General features: G+C 51.1%; 1 protein-coding gene across 1 annotated transcript; it reads left to right on the top strand.

The window, feature by feature from the left end:
• The first annotated feature begins 5,493 nt into the window (after positions 1-5,493).
• On the top strand, positions 5,494-19,645 carry NECAP2 (NECAP endocytosis associated 2). The gene is made up of 8 exons (XM_079777240.1): positions 5,494-5,624; positions 8,182-8,282; positions 10,994-11,098; positions 11,179-11,260; positions 12,237-12,345; positions 14,681-14,858; positions 17,608-17,692; positions 18,433-19,645. Exons 1-8 carry the CDS (start codon positions 5,533-5,535, stop codon positions 18,479-18,481), a joined length of 801 nt encoding a protein of 266 aa, XP_079633366.1. The 5' UTR covers positions 5,494-5,532; the 3' UTR covers positions 18,482-19,645.
• The last annotated feature ends 2,773 nt before the right edge of the window (positions 19,646-22,418 follow it).

The raw sequence follows: 22,418 nt of genomic DNA, 5'->3' as shown, positions 1-22,418 counted from the left end.
AAGCTTACGCCCATGCAATGCACAGTTGTCTAACGGACATGTGCGCATGCTGGGCACAGTGCCAGGCCTTGGGAGTGCACTAGGCGTTCTGGTGGTTCACCAGTTTTCACCAGGACCACAGAGGAGGAGCCCCTAACAGCTGCGGGCCAAAATGCCCCCTCCCTCCCTCTTTCCTCCCAACCTGGTCTGCCCTCCAGTCCTTCCTGCAATTAGGCTTGCACCCCCACAATGCAACCGAGACCGCGGCTCCCAGGGGACCCCGCACCCCAGGTGGCAGCTCGAGGATCCCAAAGGCGCGAGGCTCTCACTTGGCGAGAAGAAGTCAGCATTGTGACCAAGTTCCTCTCTCTTCCCTCGGAGCTCCTCTCTCCTCCCTGCCTCTCTCCCATCAGGGTTCCCTAAGCATTCCTGCCCCAGGGGTGGGGGACCCATCTGGGGGAATCCTCCCCACCAGGCCCCTCAAACACGCCCCCCATTGTTCACTCTCTCTACCTCAGAAAGCGCAGGCTCAGTCTCGGAATCCTCAGACCCTAGTATTCCACAAGCTGAAGTTTGAGGGGGGCAGGGGCCCCAGAGGGCGTACCCATGAGGAGCTTAGGGGAAGCCCCCCCCCGCCCCGCAGCAGAAAGGCATGGAGCCTGAGGACAGAATCAAGGGGTGCTGGTGGCAAACATAGACTGTGCCCCCCTTCTACCCCATTCAGGTCATCTGGTGCCCCTTTTCCCACAGCTGTGTTGAGATTTAATTAGCATACCAGACAACTCACTCTTTTCAAGTGTACAGTTCAATGGCTTTTAGTATCTTCACAGAACTGTGCCATCATCACCCTTAGAGCAATTTGTCACCCCAAAAAGAAAGCCCACACCCCTCAGCCATCACCTCAACCCTCGCACCCCAACCCCACCACAATAACTCTAGTAACCATCTGCCATCGTAAGAAGTTATTACAATAACATTGACTATTTTCCCTAAGTGGTACATTACATCCACACGTCTTCTTTTTCAAATAACTGGAGGTTTGTACCCCTTATTCCCCTTCACCCTTTTCACCCATTCCCCCACCCCAGCTCCTCTCTGGCAACCATCAGTTTGTTCTCTGTATTTATGAATCTATTTATTCGTTTGTTTTATTAGATTCCACGTGTCGACTTTGTACTTTTCCAAGGTCCTTTTGGCACCCTCTTGTAAGTGTTCTCCACATCTGAGAAATGGGGGCATTTCTCTTAGAACTGTCTGTGACGGTACGAAAATACAACAGAGAAAGATGACAGGTGACCTGTGAGATATATTCCTGGAGGCCAGCAAGGAAAGCTGCTCACACCAAACCCGCACCTCGGCCCTGCGCCTACCGCAAAGCGGCCGGAGGAATCGCGGCGGGATTAGACACCTGCTCACCTCCTCACACGGGGGAGGGCGCTGCTGAGCCCACCCTCTGCCAGGTGGGTCGAACTGAATTCGTTTGCTCAGCACTGTAGGTAACCTGTGAGGAGGCGCAGGTCCGCGTATTCTCAGCAGCAGAGGTTTAGGAAGACATGTCAGGAATGAGTGTCCAGCCTGTGGCCGGGCTTTGAGGATCAGGCGAGGGACTGTCTGACCTCCAACTGGACGACAGTGTCGTCTCCCGGGGCTTGGCACTCTCCAGGGGCCTCCGCTACACCATGAGGACAGCAATGCTGCACTGCCTACCTCACAGGCTTATGGTGTCGAGACCACCTCTGTCAATACATAAACAAACAAACAAAGAAAGAATATTACAAACGACAGCAGCAGCAACAAAAGATCAGTGGATAGAGCGTCGGCCTGCGGACTGAAAGGTCCCAGGTTCAATTCCGGTCAAGGGCATGTACCTTGGTTGCGGGCTCGTCCCCAGTGGGGAGCGTGCAGGAGGCAGCTGATCGATGTTTCTCTCGCATCGATGTTTCTAACTCTCTATCCCTCTCCCTTCCTCTCTGTAAAAAATCAATAAAATATATTTAAAAAAAAAAAGATGGCCTCTTTGGGAGAGCCTTCCCTGACTGTCCCAGCCCCTGGGAGTTCCCTCCTCAGGGCACTCTCACTCTGCATCACAAATGAATTCCCCCCCACCCCTGCCTCCCACGGTATTTGAACTCCCTGAGGGCAAAAGCAGGTGGGCCTCATCTCTGTGGCCCCATCACCAGCACCTGGCACCTGGTAAGTGCTCAATGCCCCCTCTCCCATCTTTGTTAAAGGGAACTGAACGGAAAGTGCCTGAGGACACTGTAAGACTTGGCTGCCCTGGCACAGCGTGGCAGCTCCCTTTGCGGTTCATGAGAGGAAGGTTTCCTGCCTGAAACAGTCACGTGGGCCACCGTCACACTGCGGGGCTTCCGAGTGACGCGATGGAACTTGGTGCCCATAGCAGATATCACCCCACAGTTCAGCGCTCACGAGCTGGGTCGAGACGTTCTCAGAGCTGGAAGTTCCTCGGACTCCACGGGTCCAGGGGCTTTACTCCTGGGATACCCCATTTTCCCCTGTGTTGCTGGGCACATACGGATACAAGGAGTCAGCGTGTGAAAGAGAAAACACAGTGGCCCAGCCCCAAACTGGCATTGGGATGCAGCCAATTGAATACACACACACACACACACACACACACACACACACACACTCATTCATTCATTCACTGAGCACTTACTCTGTGCCAGGCCCTGTGCTGCTGAATATGCGGATCCACAGGTAGCAGGACAGGTTCCTACATCCAAGAAGCTCTCAGTCTAGTGCAATGGTCGGCAAACTCCTTAGTCAACAGAGCCAAATATCAACAGCACAACGATTGAAATTTCTTTTGAGAGCCAAATTTTTTAAACTTAAACTTCTTCTAACGCCACTTCTTCAAAACAGACTCACCCAGGCCGTGGTATTTTGTGGAAGAGCCACATCAAAGAGCCGCATGTGGCTCGCGAGCCGCAGTTTGCCGACTACGGGTCTAGTGGAAAAGCAGACGCAAACAGAACGATGAGAACGGGAGGGGCTAAGATCGTCCATGTGGGAGTGTGCCCTCCCCTCCTCTCCTCTCAATAGCTCTCCCCTTCACCTTGTAAGGGGAGTTCTGTCTTTGCCACTCCAGAGCGCTAAGAAAATGAGAGGCAGGGCCAAAGAACTAGGAGGAAGAAATCTCATCTTCTGGGTCATTGCTCAATGTCTCTTTGCTGTGGAGAATCAGGGTAATGAGGGTAGTTGAAATTAGAGGTTAAGTCAATTCACCTAAAGAGAGGTTAACTTCACACCCTCCAGGATGGCTGTTACCAAAGAAAATGGAAAATAGCAATTTTTGCCTGGCCAGCGTGGCTTAGCGGTTGAGCATTGACCCATGAACCAGGAGGTCAATAAAAATACATTTTTTAAAAAAAGAGAGAGAAGCCCTAGTCATTTTGGCTTAGTGGATGGAGCGTCGGCCTGCGGACTGAAGGGTCCTGGGTTCAATTCCAATCAAGGGCACATGCCCAGGTTTCGGGCTAAATCCCCAGTAGGAGGCATGCAGGAGGCAGCCGATCAATGATTCTTTTTCATCATTTATGTTTCTATCTCTCTTTCCCTCTCCCTTATGAAATCAATAAAAAAAATATAATAAGAAGAAAGAGAGAGAGAGAGAGAGAGAGAGAGAGAGAGAGAGGAACCTTAGTTTCCAGAGAAAAAGGAGGAAATTGGGAAGGGGTGTTTTGAAGGAAAGTCATTGGAGGAAAGTGAGAGTTCAGGGTGGTGATTGCTTCTCATAGACTGAATTTCGAGAGTTCCCATTGGCTGGGCTTGTTGGGGGGGGGGGAGGAGGGACAAGGAGAAAAATCCTCCTTCCCCTACTGGGGTAGGAGAGGTCCTTGTTGGGAATGCAAGGTAGTTTCTTCCGGTTAGGGTGCATAATTGAGGTGGAATGGTAGTGCATGAAAGCTCGTTCTTCTGGCCTTTTGTTAAGCAAAGAGCTAAGGTCCGAGAAAACCTCAGCACATGGTTTGTGGATTCTAAATACAGGAGGACTGGCTGTGAAAGACATGGGTACATTAGGACTTACATGTGCACTAGTGGCAGACCCATGAAATTTTCCACCACACCAGTGGCAGCTGCCATGGGTGAAGTTTTCCATCAAGTCCCATTTGGCCTGGGGATGGGCCACACCTGGGGCAGCCAGCTGGTGCTATTGTTTTACTGCAACCCAGACTTTCCCAAGGCAAGGTTGCTTTGAAAACAAAGCAAAACAGGGCCAGCGGGGGAGGGGGAAGTGCCTGCTTGCAAACTGTGTAAGAGCAAAACCCTAGCTGTTTACAATCCAGGCTCACAGCTAGAGGCCGTTTCTCCTGCCTTTTTTAAAAATATATTTTATTGATTTTTTACAGAGAGGAAGGGAGAGGGACAGAGAATTAGAAACATCAATGAGAGAGAAACATCGATCAGCTGCCTCCTGCACACCCCCTACTGGGGATGTGCCGCAACCAAGGTACATGCCCTTGACCAGAATCAAACCTGGGACCCTTCAGTCCGCAGGCCGATGCTCTATCCACTGAGCCAAACCTATTAGGGCTCTGCGGCCTTTCTTAGACCCAGGACTGGCCAGGCTCCCAAGGTCTCCCAGTCCACTTACAGATGGCCTCACTATATCCCCACAGGGTGGGAGGGGGAGTTGGGGCATGGGAAGAGCTGCATTCCATTTACCATATACATCCTGGCTCCACTTTAAATGGGGTTTATTAAAAAAAAAAATTTTTATTGATTGATTTCAGAGAGGAAGGAAGAGGAAGGGAGAGAGAGATAAAAACATCAATGAGGAGAGAGAATCATTGATCTGCTGCCTCCTGCACACCCCACACTGGGGATGGAGCCCACAACCCGGGCATGTGCCCTGACTGGGAATCGAACCATGACCTCCAGGTTCATAGGTCAATGCTCAACCACGGAGCCACGCCGGCAGGGCTTAAATGGGATTTCTTTATTCAGTTTCACACTTGTGTTACTAAACTTTGCTTCTTTGAATACAACTCTTTGTTGAGTCTAGGCCACAGAGGCCCTGGGCACGTGGGTTAGGATAAGGGTGGCCAGGTAGGGGCATCTCACTGAGCATGGTGGGTCAGGTATGGATTTGTCTAGGAGGAGAAGCCTCAGTCGAGTCTTAAGAGAGTCAGGAGGAGGAGGCAAAGGCTGCAAGAGAGAGTCTTCAGGGTGAGCTGTGTAAGTAGCCACAGCCTTGAATCTCAGGCAACTGGGTCCCAGATGTAAGTGCCCAGGCGATAGGGATAATCCACAACAAGACAACGGTGGTGGAGTCAGTATTGACGTTTTCTCTGCGGTCCATGAGGCCTTGTGGGAGAGGGAAGTCCCCAGAGAACCCTGGTTCTCATCAAGCGAACTCTTGGGTCCTCCGTGTGTCTTGAACCAGGGTTTCCAGCAGGGGGCGCGCGGGCGCTGGAGGCGCTGAGGCCTGCGAGCCGCCACTCTAGCCCGACCCGGGTCATAGAGTCTCGCCGCTTCCGGCCCCCGGGCTGGAAGGAGCCGGAAGTCTGGCGGGCTGTGGGCATCGAGATGGAGGAGGGCGAGTACGAGTCGGTTCTGTGTGTCAAGCCGGAGGTCCATGTCTACCGCATCCCGCCGAGGGCCACCAACCGTGGCTACAGGTGACCGCCGCCGCCGGGCCAGGCTAACCCCGACTTACCCCCTTCCCTCCGCCCGACACGCCCACTGTGGGAGCGGAGGATGGCCCCGGCCGGTTGACGGGCGAGGGGGGATGTTTAGTTGATGCTGCGGCGGCCCCCGGTCGGTGGGCACAGCAGAGATGCACCAGCTCCCCGTGGTGGGGAGGGCGTTAAAGCCTGGGCTCGCGCTTGGGGACCCGATGGCTTCCAGGTATCTTAAAAGTGGTCGGCGGTGGTGGTGCCACCAACCTTCCTCTTTCAAAGCTAACTGATGGCCTTGAAGGGATCCTTGACCAGCCTTCATGGGGGAGGGGCCCTCTCACCGGCGGAAATCCCGCGGGGGAAGGAAGGGAGCCCGGAACCGGCCTCAAGGACCGCTCCGGGGAGCTGTAAGCTGATGGCGGAAGCCAGGGACCCCCTCCCTGCCCAGCTCCCTTCGCCTGAACTTCTCGCCTTCCCACAGCCTCGGCAGTTGGGAGGAATCCATCTGCACTTCTCTGACGAAATGTTCCCGAGACGAGTAAACACACATGTACTAGTACATGCAGGGTGTCTGGAAGGAACTGCCCCACGGAAGCGGGACGGGTGGGGGTGGCCGGTTGAAGGGACTGCCTCGCACTGTGTACCTTTTTGTCCTGTTACCATGTGTATGTATTAGCTATCAAAGGAAGACGAACCCTATTAAAAGAAAAAAGGATGTACCTGGTACAGACAGCCTAGCCTATGGCTATTTTGTGCCACTGGGCGGGTGGGGTGGTGGGGTGGGTGGCTCTTGAAAGGCAGTGTTTGTTCAAGTTATTTGGAAATACAGAAATCGGGATTGGCCCGCACCACAAGAATGATGGGGTGTCGACAGATCTGGCTTCTTGTTCATTCCTGATTGTGTTAACACAGGCTCATAGCCCATGATTTTATAGTGAACAGATGTTTTATTGAACACCGACTACATCCATGATGTAATTTTAAAATAGTATGAAAGCGCCGAGGCCAGTTTTGCTCAGTGGATAGAGCGTAGGCCTGTGGACTGGAGGGTCCCGGGTTCGATTCCGGTCAGGGGCATGTGCCTTGGTTGTGGGCACATCCCCAGTGGGGGGTGTGCGGGAGGCAGCTGATCGATGTTTCTCTCTCATCAATGTTTCTAACTCTCTATCCCTCTCCCTTCCTCGCTGTAAAAAATCAATAAAATACATTAAAAAATAATAAAATAGTATGAAAGCAACAGTAGTAGCACCAAAGCCACATTTGCTTTCTATCATCAAGCTGGACCTGGGCCGCCAAACCAGGGATGGTCTTTGACCCCTGTCCCCTTCAGTAAAATGGGTTTGGCCCTTCTTGACCCCGGAAAGCGAGGAGACCAACTGTCAGGGCTGGCTGGTTTGACAGAGGAAACTGTTGGGCCTTGCACTTCAACTTCAGAGCTCTGCTTAGCCTGAATCTAAGGCCTTTTGCCCCAGTAAGAGGAACTGAAACGGAGTCCGCTGACTTGTGCATTGAGAGTCTGCATTTGTGTGGCCTTCCAGACAACCCGTGGCCACAGTTATGGTGTCTCTCTGACATTACACTTAGGGACTTCCACGGAAAGCGTCGTGAAAACACCCAAGGCTCTTGCTGTTTGGGGGTGTTACGGAGTGGCTTCTTACTGCTTTAAAAGAGCCAAAAGAGGCCATTGCGATAGGTCCTGGGTTTCTTTTTAAATTTTTTTTTTTTTTAAATTTCAGAGATAGGAAGGGAAAGGGAGAGATGGAAACATCAATGGTGAGAGAGAATCATTGGTCAGCTGCCTCCTGCACGCCCCCTACTGGGGTAGGAGCTGGCAACCCTGGCATGTGCCCTGAGCGGGAATGGAACCGAGACCTCCTGGCTCAACCACTGAGCCTCACCCTGGGTTTCTTTCTGTCGAGGATGCCTTTGGGAATGTTTCTTCAACATCCATTCATTTTTCTCATGTGTATATTCTCTTGCTCTCCTTTTCTCTGCTAATGATTGCTCCCCTCTCTACTTTTCTTCCAAGTTGGTCTCAGTGATCCCAAATGGTCACTCTGACCACCACTGCCTAGCAATGTCCTAAACAAACAGGTCCAAGGAGCTACTTCCTCTACAGAAAGAAAACTGGAAGTCCTACCTCAGGGAAGGTCTTTCTAATCTAGAACCAGGGTCAGCAAGCTGAGGCCCACTGTGTTTTTGTATGGCTCACAAGCTAAGAATGGTTTTTCCACTTTTAAATGGTGGGGGGAGTTTTTAAAGAAGACTATTTCATGATGTGAACATTATAAATTATATGAACTTCAGATTTCAATGTTAACAAAATTTCCCTGAAATACAGCCACACTCAGGCCATTTGGTTACTACCCTTAGAGCACCAATACGCTCATGTACTGGGTACAACTGCTCTCCCTGTTAAATGGCAGAGTAGTTGTGACAGAGATTGTGTGGCACTTTTTAGAGCAAGCAGCCCACATGCCCTTCCCATCCCCACCCGGACATTGGAGTGATGGAGCGGGAGCCTCTGGCAGAGGCTCAATGGTTTTTGTCCCCTTAGGGCTGCGGAGTGGCAGCTGGACCAGCCGTCATGGAGTGGCCGGCTGCGGATCACTGCAAAAGGGCAGGTGGCCTACATCAAGCTGGAGGACAGGACCTCAGGTAAAGGCAAGGGAGGCCTGCTCGGGCTGAGGTGCCATGCCTCCCACTCTGCAAAGGGAGAGGCAGCCCGGGCTTGATGAGGCCTCTCGGGGGTCATGGGAACCTGTCCTGGAAATCGAAGACCCGAGTGCACCGTTAAGCCTCCTCCGTTCCCCCACCTTTAGTTGTAGTAGCCACTGTCCCCAAGTATTAAAGGGGGTATTTCTTGCCAAGCACCTGTTCTTTTGGCGGGGGGCAGGGGGGTCCTTAACAAAATACTAATTTTGGAGCCCAAGGAGAGGAGACCTAAAGGTTGGTCCCAAATGGGAGTGCCCAGAGGTTGCCTTGAGGCATGCTAGGTGAAGACACAGCCCTCTGCCGCTGAGTTCGGCTGCTCAGGAATTCCGTTTATCGACTAAATGGTGACTCCCCAGACCAACCACGCCCATTAACTGAAAGCTGGAACTGCCTCCTTAGCTCTTTCTGTGGTGAGAGGCCGAGCCAGGGTGGCCAGTGTTGGGGTCAGCTGGCAGGTGTCACTTTGGGGAAATCTCTCTGGAAGCTCTGTGCCACCAGTGCCCCTGGGTGGGCTGTGGAGGGCAGTATGGACTGGAATGGCCCAGCCCCCAGAGCAGGGATCGGGCACAGTGCCTGCTCAGTCAGGTGCCTCGACATTCTGTCGCCTGTTTTTCTAATATGTAGAAATTTTCCTGTGGTGGTATAAAGTGCAAAAATTCATAGGCAAATGAATTCTCCGAGCTGTGTCATTTGTGTCTGAGCTGTGGGACCTTGGGCGAGTCACATGACCTCTGGTGCCTTGGCCTCCTTTTTATTGAACTAGGGATCACATTAGTTCCTACTTCACCAGGTTGTTGGAAACCCATCCAATTGCTTTGTGAACTGCAAGGTGACCCAAAGCATTGATTTGTTCTGGAGCATGGGGTTGGCTGGGTGAGTATTGTCTGCAGAGGAGTTAGAAGAGACAGCTGCCATGGCTAGGCCAGAGAACTTTGGCTGTGAGATTTGCTGGGATGTGCCAAGTGGTGTCACAAGGGAATGGCAACACCTGTTCCCTTGGAAACTCGCGTTAAGGTAACCACCTAATGTAATAGCCAGCCACTGCTCAGGACTGAGCCTCACCCAGGATGCTCTTAGCTTGGAGTCGTGCCCACTGGGTCATGTTTGACTCTCGCTTTCCAATCACTCTAGACCAAGGATTCTCAGCCTCAGCACTAGTAGCATTTGGGGCCAGATGAGTGTTGTGGGCTGTCAAGTCAAATCCTATCTAATAAAAGAGTAATATACAAATTGACCATTACACCAAGACACAAGATGGCCGCCCCCATGTGGACACAAGATGGCCTGCAGGGGAGGGCAGTTGGGGGGGACCAGGCCTGCAGTGGAGGACAGTTGTGGGCGATCAGGCAAGCAGAGAGGGCAGTTAGGGGTGACCGGGCAGGCAGAGGAGGGCAGTTGGGGGAGACCAGGTCATCAGGGGAGGGACCAGGACTGCAGGGGAGGGCAGTTAGGAGGGGGCCAGGCCTGCAGGGGAGGGCAGTTGGGGGGGACCCAGGCCTGCAGGGGAGGGCAGTTGAGGGGGACTAGGCCTGCAGGGGAGGGCAGTTGGGAGCCAGCAGTCCTGGATTGTGAGAGAGATGTCCAACCACCCATCGGTCGGACATCCCTCAAGGGGTCCCAGATTGGAGAGGGTGCAGGCTGGGCTGAGGGACAGCCCCCCCGTGCATGAATTTCATGCACTGGGCCTCTAGTTTAAGATATTTAGCAACATCCCTGGCCTCTACCAACTAATTGCCAGTAGTTCCCCTAACCCCCAAGTTGTGACAACCAAAAATGTCTCCAGACATTGTCAGGTGTCCCTTGAGGAAAGGGGGAGTAAAACCATCCCCGATTGAGAACCACTTCTCCAGGTTGAAGACATCTAAGTGAGTCCCGGATGCCCAGGTACCAAACGGGTGGGGCAGAGAAATTAACAAGAAGCCGCGGACTCTAGGCCCACAGATTCTGATTCAGCTCACCCTTGATTGCAGTCACCTCTAAACCACAGGTTTCAGCAGAAAATATTTGGCTAAATATTTAAAGCACCAACAAAGATCACACGGGGAAATGATGCCAGTCATAAATACTCACGGAAGTGTGTGTTGCACTGCACCCTGGAGAGCTGTAGTTGACACGGGGCTGCACTTTACAACCAGACCCTCTTGCTCTGCCTCTGAGACTAAATCGGCCTGCTTCAGCTTCTTCTATGGGTGCAAGAACTTTCTCCCTCCTTTCCACTGGGTCCTCCGGCTCCTCTACAGTCCTGCCTCAGGTACCAGGTCTTTTCCGAAGGCGTGCTATACCTGTACCAGGGCCCTCAGGGTGCAGGCAGGTAATGTAAAGGTGTAAGACAAGTGGAATGGGTGGCCAGATGGAATGGTTAAATGAAAAATATTAAAACTAAGCCACATCCTACTTAACCCTTTGCACTCGCTTGCTTTTTTCTCAATTCCTGCTACCGATGCTAACCGTGTCGAGTCACACTCGACATCCGAGTGCAAAAGGTTAAACCTTTCGTTAGTTATATTTCTGTGTCTTCCTTTCAGCCAGAATGGATTTGATTTGAATCCGAGAGTAAGGTTTGCCCATCTGCCTCACAGGAGAAAGGCCCCAGGAGGATGATGGGAACATCGGGTTGGAGTGGGCTCAGGGCTCACCCTAACTTGTGCTTGCAGGGGAGCTCTTTGCTCAGGCCCCAGTGGATCAGTTTCCTGGCACAGCCGTGGAGAGCGTGACGGATTCCAGCAGGTACTTCGTTATCCGCATCGAAGATGAAAATGGTACGTGAGGGTCGGTGTTTCCTCCTCATGAGAAAGGTTTCTCTGCCTCCACGTGGGACTGATCATGTGTTGTCCTCTAGGACGACGGGCGTTCATTGGACTTGGCTTTGGGGACCGAGGTGATGCCTTTGACTTCAACGTTGCATTGCAGGACCATTTCAAGTGAGTGGTTCAGGACTCACGTGCTCATGCCTCCTCCCTTCTCTCCCTGGACAGAAGGATTTCCCAGGTTAGGATTCCCAGGTGGGGCCTGTGATTAGTCTTCCAGCAGAGCCTCAGGACAACTCACTTCTCTTCGGGCAGGCTGGCCTCTCTGCATCCTTCCAGGCCTCTTCTCCGCTTTGAAGTCCTGTCCTTTTCCTCAGGCCCATCTCTGCCACCTCATTCCGCTGCCCAGACTTTGAGGGGTCACCTTTCTTCCCTTATAAGCCCCTGAGCAGCCAGAGTCCTTGTCAGGTTCCTGTGGCTTTTCTGGGCCTGTTGCTCTGATATAATAAGTGGTGCTTGGATTCCCAGGCCACCCAACAGGTGCCTGGTGGTCCTTTCTGAAGCTCAAAGGCAGGGCAGGGAAGACTGCTTCCTGCCACCCGCAGGCCTCCGCCTCTGGCTTCCAGCCAGTGGGGAATGTGTGGCTGCTCACAAGGAGGCCTCTGGCTCTTCCCTGTGCTGGGGCCCTTGCCCCAGGTGGCTATGGATGGATGTTTTATGGAAGACCTTTGTGTTGCTCTCTCCTTCCCAGCATCTGTCATGTCTCACCATCTGCTTTATGAGCCCTGGGGTGGGGGGTGGGGGTGGAGTCCTTATCTAGTTCTCATGCCAAGTGCTGGGGGTAGAGGGCCAAGTTCTCAGGTTGATTGAAGACCAGCATTAGGACGCTCTGCATAAGTGATTTCATTGAATTCTTGTAACGGGCTTTAAGACATAGACTGTTCAACCCATTTTGCTGATGTGGAAACTGATATGCATGCACCTACTAACGTGTCACAGGCGGGATTTGAATTCAGGCCTCACTTCCCAGCCTGCGTTCCTCTACCTGCTGCAATAACAGCCTCGTCCTGGACAGCTGGCAGGTGGCAGTGAAGTGAGTGTGGATGCAGGGCAGCTGGTCCTTCCCTCACCTGTGTCTTCCTCCCCCCAGGTGGGTGAAGCAGCAATTTGAATTTGCAAAACAAGCCCAGAACCCAGACCAAGGCCCCAAATTGGACCTAGGCTTCAAGGAAGGCCAGACCATCAAGCTCAACATTGCGGTGAGTCCCACCCTTGCTTGGCTGTATTGGCCACGATCAGATGATACGTGTGGCCACCACACTGCGCCCAGTCCAGAGCCCATCACTCTTTCTCACAATTCAGCCCTATCAGTCCAGCAGATGCTCATTGAGCAGCTACCTTGTGCCAGTTACTACATGGGGGTGAATGAGAGGGCTCTGCTGTCCTCTCAAGTTGAGTTGAGATGGGCAAGTCAAGATGTGATTACAACATGGCTGGAGGGGTTCTATGACCTAGGGATGTTCTCAGTGCCGAGTTCCTAGAGGAAAGGTGTGTATGTAGCCCAGAGTTAGGTGAGTCATGGAAGGCTTCCTGGAAGAAGTAACCTGTAAATAAGGGAGGAAGGGTCAAAGGGTGACTCCAGAGGAGGGAACAGCATGTGCAAAGCCTTTGAGTTGAGAAGGAACATCCGTCACTCGTTGCCAGAGCTGGGGATTTTGTCCTGGCTGTTACACTGGGGGTCACTGTGCCCATTTCAAGCTGCGTCTTGGCCTTACACCTTGAGTAAGGAAGCTTTGGGGGTGCTGTGGGCAGGAAGACATCAAGATGGGCACAGGGAGTCGTGGGCACCTTCTGCTGGTGGTGTGGTCCTGGCTCCCTGTGTCTTTGCCCTGAGCTGCCCTGCTTCTGGCTTTTCCCTGTTAGTTGCTATTGGACTGGCTAGGTTGCCAAGACCTGGCCTTGATCGACTACGGGGGTGGAGTTGAAATAATTTGGGGGAACCAAGGACCAAATGGATTTGATTTTGAAGAAACTTTGTAACCCTAAAATAATGCTCTTCCTCTTGACTTACTATCTCTTTCTCCTCTCTTCTGCTTCATGCTAGTGATGATTTGGGACCCTGGAGTTATCTGGCCCTTAGGAGAAAATGCAGTGGACTGGTTGGGCTGTGATTCTTTCTCTTGCTGAGAGGAAACTAACATTTACTGAGCAGCTGTGTGCCAGGTAGTGTTTTCAGGCACTTTCTCATATGAATTAAATATTCTCTCCTTTTACAGGCGAGGAAATGGAGCCTTGGAGAGGTTGCAGGACTTGCCCAGGTTGCTAGAGCTAGAAACGCCAGCCTAGCTGGACTCACACTGAGCTCTGAGGGCTTTTGACTTGGGGCTGTGGTCGTAGCATTTGATTAAACTGCTGCTTTCCTTACAAGTAGGGATCAGGTCGTCTTCATCTTTGTAACCTCTCCAGATTTTTGGCTCACGCTTGGTGCTCAGGTTTTTGCTTTTTGCTTTTTTTAATGTTTTATTGAAGTATGATACTCATACAGAAAAGTGCAGAGCTCAGTGAATTTTTAAAACCGGAATTTACCCATACAGACCCGCCTCCAGATCAAGAAGCAGGTTATCAGCGCCCTGTACGCCCCTCTCCTGCTCTTCCTAGTAACTACCTACCTCGAGTAACCACTACCTGACCGAATACCCTGAATTTTGTTTTCAACTTTTATTAATTGAATCATACACTCTGTACTCTATTGTGTGCAACTTCTTTCTTTTACTGATGTGGTATTTGCGAGGCCTCCACACTGTTGCATGAATCATTCTCGTTGTGGTGGCATAGCCCATTGTGAGAATGTATCCATTGACTTACCCATTTAACTGATGGCGGACATTTGGGTAGCTTCCAGTTTGGGGCTATTACAAGTAGTGCTGCTAAGAATGTTCCAGTGCATGTCTTTCGGTGCACGGATGTGGGCATTTCTGTTGGGTCTGTGCAGGGACATCACTTCAGATGCCCAGCTTTCTACAGTTTTTCAAAGGCATTTACCCACCTGACACTCGCACCAGCAGTGTATGAGTGCTCTTTTTTTATTTTTTAATATTTTTATTGATTTTTAGAAAGAGAGGGAAAGAGAGAGAAACATCGATCATCTGCCTCCTGCATGCCCCCTACCTGAGATCAAGCCTGCAATGCGGGCATGTGTCCTGACCGGGAATCGAACCAGAAATCAACTGAGCCACACCAGCCAGGGCAGTGTACTAGTGTGAGTCTTCTGGTTGCTCCATGCCCTTGTCAGCAGTTATGTTCTGTTTTAGCCATTCTGGTGGGTACATAACGGTGTATCATGGTAGGTTTGATTTTGCCTTTCCCGATGATTAATAATTTCAGGTGTTAAAATTAAATGTGTTTGTGATAACTTTAGAATTTGAGGCATTGAGTACATCTTGTAACAATGGAAGTGCTGGATGGTCTTGACCATCTGTCTGTTGGTTTTACACGTTTGGGGACTGGGGTCACCTTGGCCCTCCTTGTGGGGTTTTCTGATAGCAGTGGGGCTCCGGCAGAACTGACTGGTTCACATTCCTCTCCTCTCTTTAGAACATGAAGAAGAAGGAAGGAGCAGCTGGGACTCCCCGAGCACGGCCTGCCAGCACAGGAGGACTGAGCCTGCTGCCCCCTCCCCCAGGGGCGAAGCCCTCCCCCTTCATTCCTCCCCCTGGGGAGCAGTTGTCTGGAGAGGGGTCCCTCGCTCAGCCAGCAGTTGCTCCCGGTTCAGGTCAGTGCTTGGGGGTGATTGTACTTGTTGCTAAGTCTGTGCCTGTGGGTTCCTCTCCCTGCTGGCAGCTGATTTTCCTTCCTTCACTCATTGATCTGTCATTTAGCTGTATGTGACCAACAGGAAGGTGAGCACAGCACAGTGATCCTGCCCACACTGGGTATAGGGTGCCTCTGTTCCCCTGATTCCCACCACTTACTCTTAGGGTGTCTTGTCTGTCCTTCCCTGATGGCAGGGACTTCAACTCCTTTGTGAAGGCATCACATGGCCCCTGGTTCTCAGAGGCTGGTCAGTGGGTATTGAGTGAGTGGGTGATGGAGACACAGTCTGTGCTCATAGGGCACTGAGAGCTAGTAGGAGACATGAGTCACAGGCCAGAGACTGGAGACCAGACTCACTGCCAGCCATCAAGATGGGGGGCGGCTTCACAAAAGAGGTCACATTGAGCTGGGCCCTGCAGGAAGGAGATTGGGGCAGGGGACTCCATTCAGAGAGAAGAGCTGAAAAGGCTCAGACTTTTAAACACCTGGTGTATTGAGGGAGGTGGATGCAGCACAGGAAGGCCAAGGTGAGTGGTGAGAAATAAAATTGGACATTTCGTTTGGAGCAAGGCCATCGGGGTGCTGAGAAGCTGAGAGGCAGTTCCCCCAGCAAGCTGTGTGGCGCTTTTCCAGGATGTAAGGAATGCCTTCTAGAGACCCTGGAATTCCAGAAGTTAGTACCTAGTGCTGGCCTCCCCACCCTGCCTCCCAGCCCAGCCTGATGCCCTGGCCTGCCCCAGGCTGGATGATTGTTACCAGCCCACTTTCTGCACACACTGCTCACCAGCTGGAGGCAAGATGCAGGCAGGAAGCCTGCTTTCTTTCCATCTCAGGAAATGAGCTCCCCTATCTGGGGGTCAGGCTTCAGACTTCAGCCCTGTGGGGACACCCCAGCCCAGGGAAGTGGCGGGAGCAGCAGGCAGCGCACCCCTGCCTGGCCCCAGGAATTACTCTTTCAGCATTGGGTCTCAGTGAGGTCACAGGACCACCTGCCTGGGCATCGCTGGGGGCAGGGCCAGGAATCGGTGTTCTTAATGTTATTTGTATGAGCACTAAGGTCTGAGAGCCACTGTCATAGGCTTTCCCTCTGTTGCTGGTGCACTTGTAGCAAGTAATATGAAGAACCTGCGATGTGCCAGGTAGCATGTTAGGCCCTGGGGATACTGTGAGTATAACACCAAGTCCCTGCTCTCCAGGGTTTATGTGCTGATGTGAACAAAAAGCAATTAGCGTCTACAAACTAAATGGTGTTGGAGGGTAAGAGTCATGACTAGCTGATATTTATTGAGCATTTACTGTATGCTCCAAAACCAGACTGGCTGAGTTCAAATTCTAGCTTATCAGTAGTGTGATATTCAGAAAACTGCCACTTCTCTGTGCCTCAGCCTTCTCATCTGTAGGATGGGGTAGTAATGATACCTACAATATAGGTCTCTTGTAGGGATCAAATGTGAAGTCCACAGGTAGCCCTTATGAACATGGTAAGTGCTCACATTTGTTAGCCCCATTTTACTAATGTTATTATTGTCACTGTGCTGGGCCTGTCCTCAGCATTCCATATAAATTATTTAATCTTTGACAGTCCTGTTCTGTCTCCATTTCAGACCTAAGGAACTGAGAGTTAGTGGTCTGCGTAAAGTCACACAGCTCGTCCTGGCGTGACTTCCCCAGGCACCGTGGTGAGGTTCCCAGGAGATAAGGGATGTTAAGCACGTGGTGAACTATAAAACTAAACCGTTGAGGGCCTGAGTTTTATCTGGTCTCAGCCCAGAGCAGATTAGAAATAACAAATTGGTGGGAAGGCAGAGGATGGCAGGCACAGGGACAGTTGGCAGCACTGTCCGGGGAAGTGCCTAAAACGCACAAAAGCAGGCACTGAGGCCCCAGTGTGCCCCCCACCTCGGCAAAGAGGTGCACAGACAGCAGCTTCTGTGGTGCCTTTTCTGGATGCTCTCCCGACCCCTAATCCGTTTAGCTCTCAGGACTTGGCACATGTCTGACACACAATTGTCTTAGCTGGATGATCCCGACACTGGACTGAGGGCTTTATGTGAAGATGATCTTGCAGTTTGAGTGGGCATTTTCCATTCAAGAAGCCGGGGCAGAAGATGGTACTTTTTTTTTTTTTTTTTTAATACTCACCTGAGGAGTGAGGATATTTTTTCCATTGATTTCTAAAGAGTGGAAGGGGAGGGGGGAGAGAGAAACATCGATGTGAGAGACACACATCAATTGATTCACTCTCACATGCACCCATGGGGATCGAACCTGCAACCAGGTACGTGCTAACTGGGAATTGAACCCATGACCCTCCAGTACACAGGCCGATACTTCAACCACTGAACCATGCCTGCCAGTGTGAAAGGGTAAATTTTAAACAGATTTTCAATATGAACTGTTAAGAAATAGGGTCAACTTCAGATATGTGTGACAGATGGTGTGTGACCCATCCTCACTGGCACCCTCCCCTCCACCTTGTATGTGGCTTTCTGCTTTTTCTCCAGGAGCCCTCAAGGGCTCATGAGAAGATGGTAGAAATGTGGCAACTTGATGTTTAGTTGCCCAAAAGCCTGTCTCTGTGTGTGTGTCTTTCTCAGCCACTTGGAATTATGAGACTGATTTCAGGGTCCCTGAGACAACCAAAAAGATCTCTGACTCCTGTTTCCTTCTCTTCTCTTCCTACCCATCGGACTTGGGGACATCAATAGGAGGTGCCACTGTGTCCTGGCCGCAGTCCACGCCTGCCACTACTGCCACTGCCGACATCTGGGGAGACTTCGCAAAATCCACAGGGTGAGGACAGTCACATTCTCCGGGGCGGGGCAGAGCCCCAGAGCACCCGCGTGGGCGGCACATTTCTCTCCAGGAAGGCTTTTTGTTGCTCCTCTGCTAGGTGGCCTGGAGCCGCCTCGTGCAGTTCTTTCTGGTCTTTACGCTCCCTCATCAAGTGCTTGGCTTGTTCCCAGCACCTCCTTCCTCCCTCCTGGCCCAGCCCACCCAGAGCTCTGCACTGAGAATTAGCCTGGCTTCTAGCCGTGGCTTCTCCTTCTGGGACCCCTGAGGCCCATCCTTATGCCTCTCTGACCCCGTAACATTTCAAGCCTCTACCTGGGGTCGGGGTGAAAAGATGCTAAAACCCTACTGCACCAGGCTCTAGGACAGGAGTCAGCACACATTTTCTATGAAGGACCAGATAGCAAATAGTTTAGACTTTGAAGGCCATATTGTCTTTGTTCCTACTACTCAGTTCTGCTTTTCCGGCTCAAAGGCAGCCACAGACAATATGTACTAGTAAATGAATGGCTATGTACCAATAAAACTTTATTTGTAAAGTAAGGGGGTTAGATTTGGTCCCTGAGCTACAGTTTACTGACCTCTGCTCTAGAATATTCAGAGCTGACTTCTTGAGAAGATGGCAGAAATGTGGCAACTTATTGATGGAGCTTTCTTGGTCCAGAGAGAAGCCACCTTTTATCTGCTTTGTAGTTTCAAACATCTAAACCCTCTCACCCCTCCTTGTCTTCCCTTCACAGGGCAACTTCCAGCCAGACTCAGCCAGGCACAGACTGGGTCCAGTTCTGATCTGAGTACAACTCTTCTTAATCCTCACACAACTTGTGGGAAGGAGCTGCCTCATCTGGGCCAACGGAAGGAAGACGAAGCACTCCCTGGCAGCCTCTGTTTGGAGCATGACTCGCTCCTCTTCCTTGCCTGCCTCTCTTGACAGACTGGGCATGTTAGGCAGTAAATTGTCTCCATGTCACACTGTTTCCTGGGACTTAATTGTGCAGCCAGAACACGAGAAGACAAGCTCCAGGATCCCTATCCCTGTCTGTCCTCTGACATGAGAGAGACTCTGAGACTACTACTTCCACCACAGTGACCTGTAATAAACACAAGCCCCCAAAAGCAAAAGAAGGGGTTCAGTGTGCTGCCTGGATTCAGATGAGCCCTCCCAGGGATGACCGGTGCCTCGGGACCCCTGTGCACAGGGGAGCTTTCTGCACTCCCGCTGGCTGCAGCCACTTCCGGCCAGGCTCCTTCCGGGGCGGGCTTCCTCTGGCTTCCAGCAGGTTACAGGCTGCAGCTTGAACAGACAATCAGAAGGAAAATTGGGAGCATTAACCAGCTTTCTAAAATTTTTAATATTTGCTTTGCTCATGGGCTGATCTGCACTAACTTGTTACCTTTGCAAAAGGAACCGTGTCTGCAATGTGCCCCGGAAGGGCCTCTGAACGCATTCCTCACTGTGGGCCAGGTGCCGCTCTGAGCTGCAGGCAGCGGCGTTCATCTCAGCCACGTGGCCTGGTTTCCAGTCTGCCAGGCCAGGTAAGGCGGTGCAGGGCCGAGGCGGGCGCTGGAAGCCAGGTGGAACAGTGTTTGGGCAGGAAAGTGGAAGCTGCTCTCTTGGAGGTGGGGGTTCGCAGGCTCACGGTGCCGTTCCTGGTGGACTGGAGTTTTCTTGGTTTCTTAAGGGCCTTGTTTGCAGACAACCTCTTACTTTCTTTTCTCCTTCATGGACTGTACATGACAGAGAGCTCAGACTGAACTTTAGGGTTGCCTGTATTGCTGGTTTATTCAAAATAATTTTATCTGAGCACACCTAAAATTGCTTTTATCAACATACTTTACCTCTTAATGAAAAGATTTCTCTTTTGGAGGGTCAAGGTGAACTGAAAAAAGTATTGGCCATTTTCTGGGGCCAGTTTTCTAAGATAAAAAAATAAATATTTTTACTTCTGTCAATGTATGTCAAAGACAAACCTGTTTTGGGGGGCATAGCCCCTAAACCGTCCAGGATGCTATGACTAGCTCACAACCACCGTCCCCATTGATCACATGTACAGATTTAAAGTCTGGGCCAGGGTCTCAGGTGGGCCAAAGTGAGAGAATTGGACCCTGTTGCTCTAAGGCAGTGGTCGGCAAACTCAGTCAACAGAGCCAAATATCAATAGTACAACGATTGAAATTTCTTTTGAGAGCCAAATTTTTTAAACTTAAACTTCTTCTAACGCCACCTCTTCAAAATAGACTCGCCCAGGCCGTGGTATTTTGTGGAAGAGCCACACTCAAGGGGCCAAAGAACTGCATGTGGCTCGCGAGCCGCAGTTTGCCGACCACGGCCCTAAGGCAACCAGTCACTTCTTTCCCATGCATCTATAAGAGTATAACCTTTTTGCCATCCTGGGACATTCTGGTCGCCTTGCCTTCCAACAGGGGAGGGGGCCCTGCCCACCATGACCTCCCTATGGAAGCATGTCCCTAAATACTAAGGGCATACAGGCATACAGAGGTCAAAAAATAAAATTCAAAAAGGCCATGGCACTCTTCCTGAGGGTTCTGTAAAAATGACGTAGTTTTTATTTCTTATGGAAATAACCACTCGGTATAGGGAGAACAAAGAAAAGTAGAATTGAGGATCCTCGTGCCCAATGAATAAGGATAAGGAAATTGCATCAATGGATTCTCAAGAGGAGAAAGCTTTGTCTATTTCCCATCACTTCCCATCTTTCTAAATTAGGCGTCCTCAAACTACCTCCCGCGGGCCACGTGTGGGTGTTTTTGCCGTTTTGTTTTTTTACTTCAAAATAAGATGTGCAGTGTGCATAGGAATTTGTTCATAGTTTTTTTTAAACTATAGTCTGGCCCTCCAATGGTCTGAGGGACAGTGAACTGGCCCCCCCTGTTTTAAAAGTTTGAGGACCCCTGTTAATGCTTGGAAGCTGAGAATGAGGAAGTTTAGACCTTGGGGGATCCCTTCTTCATTAGCAGTACAGACCATCAAAGGTAAGCACTTGGGTTCTGGAGACAGATCTGGGCTTTGGGTCTAGGCTGTCTCCTGGTTAGATGTGTGGTCACAGACTCCTTCCTTAACCAAAGTGTCACTTAGATGAGGCATATAAAGTGCCAGCAGGTGCCCATCCTATAGTTTTACCTTAATCACCTTTATGTTGATAGTAGCGATTGTATAATGCTTACTGTGTGCTAGACCACCCTGTTCTGTGCACTCAACAAAAAACTCATTTCATCATCCCAGTTTTACAAATGATGAGACTGAGGGAGGGTTAGATTATGGAATTTGCCCAGTCACATAGTTGCTAAGTGGCAGAGGCGGGATTGGAACCCAGGCAGTCTGGCTCCAGCATCCGTGCTTCTAATCAAGTTGATATACTTGAGTGGTGCTGCCCACAGGGCTGGCACCTAAGACCTGCTTAATACGTGGAAGTTCCCATTCCCTCCACGTGGATTAAGAAAGCAATAATATGGCAGGTATTAAATGACAGGCCAAGGGGGCGTGTATCTTTGTTCCATAGGTCCGTGATTTTCAACCTTTTTCATCTCATGGCACACAAACGAATTACTAAAATTCAGTGGTACACCGCCCAGCTGGTAGCTCAGTGGGTTAGAGCAGTGGTCGGCAAACTCATTAGTTAACAGAGCCAAATATCAACAGTATAACGATTGAAATTTCTTTAGAGAGCCAAAGTTTTTTAAACTTCTTCTAATGCCACTTCTTCAAAATAGACTCGCCCAGGCCGTGGTATTTTGTGGAAGAGCCACACTCAAGGGGCCAAAGAGCCCCATGTGGCTCGCGAGCCGCAGTTTGCCGGCCACGGGGTTAGAGCATCATGCCTATATGCCAGGATTGTGGGTTTGATCTCCAGTCAGGGCACATAAAAGAATCAACCAATGATTGCATAAATAAGTGGAGCAACAAATCAATGTCTCTCTCTCTTTCTCTCTCTCACTCTCACTCTCTCTTCCCCCTTCCTCTATCTCTAAAATAAAAGAAGATATCCATCAAATCCAGTTAACCGGAACACCTGAACTCTAAGCCTCCTGGTCAATGTGGTTTTGCTGATGGTGGGCAGAGTCCAACCCAGCTTAGCACCCGGATTAGGCAGGCTCTTGGCCCTAGCAACCTGGGGGAGTAACTCTCACTTGTTTCCCAGTTACCTGAGTTGCAGATTTAGAATCCTCTGCGTGAGCAGGTGAGCACCTATCACACCTCCCTTCTGGTAGTTGGTCCGGGGGGTCGCTGGACTGGGCACCACCTGGTTATGGGGCAGGGTGATGTGGGCAGCGGCCCTGGGGATTCAAATGACCATAAGGCAGGCTGAGCTGAAGCACTGAGTCAGCACAACAGGGGACCCAGCCGCCAGCATCGCCATTGAAAAGGGAGCCAGAGGCCTCCCAAGGAGGAGGCTGGTGAAAGTACCTGCCTCCCAGCAGGAGCCTCCTTGGGCTCTGGAGGGAGGAGGGTCGAGGAGGAAGGAGCTGTGTCTGCTGCCCTCCAAAAATCTCATGTGATTATAGGAAAGATATGGCTTGGAAGCCCCTGAAACTCCTGCTGTGTGTCCCTGGGCAAGTGACTGCACCTCTCTGAGTCTCGGTCTCCTCACCTGTAAAATGGAAATAATCCTAGAACCCGCTTTGCCTGGCTATGTAGTTTCAGTAGTGTAGTTCCCGCTTTGCAGAAATGTTCAGAGGGACTGAGGACAGAGGGAGAAAATATAAG

Source organism: Cnephaeus nilssonii (genome assembly GCF_951640355.1).
Source record: "Cnephaeus nilssonii genome assembly, chromosome: 7".
Lineage (NCBI taxonomy): Eukaryota > Metazoa > Chordata > Mammalia > Chiroptera > Vespertilionidae > Cnephaeus > Cnephaeus nilssonii.
The sequence above is the reverse complement of the archived record's forward strand: the minus strand, read 5'-3'. Positions and strand labels throughout refer to the sequence as shown.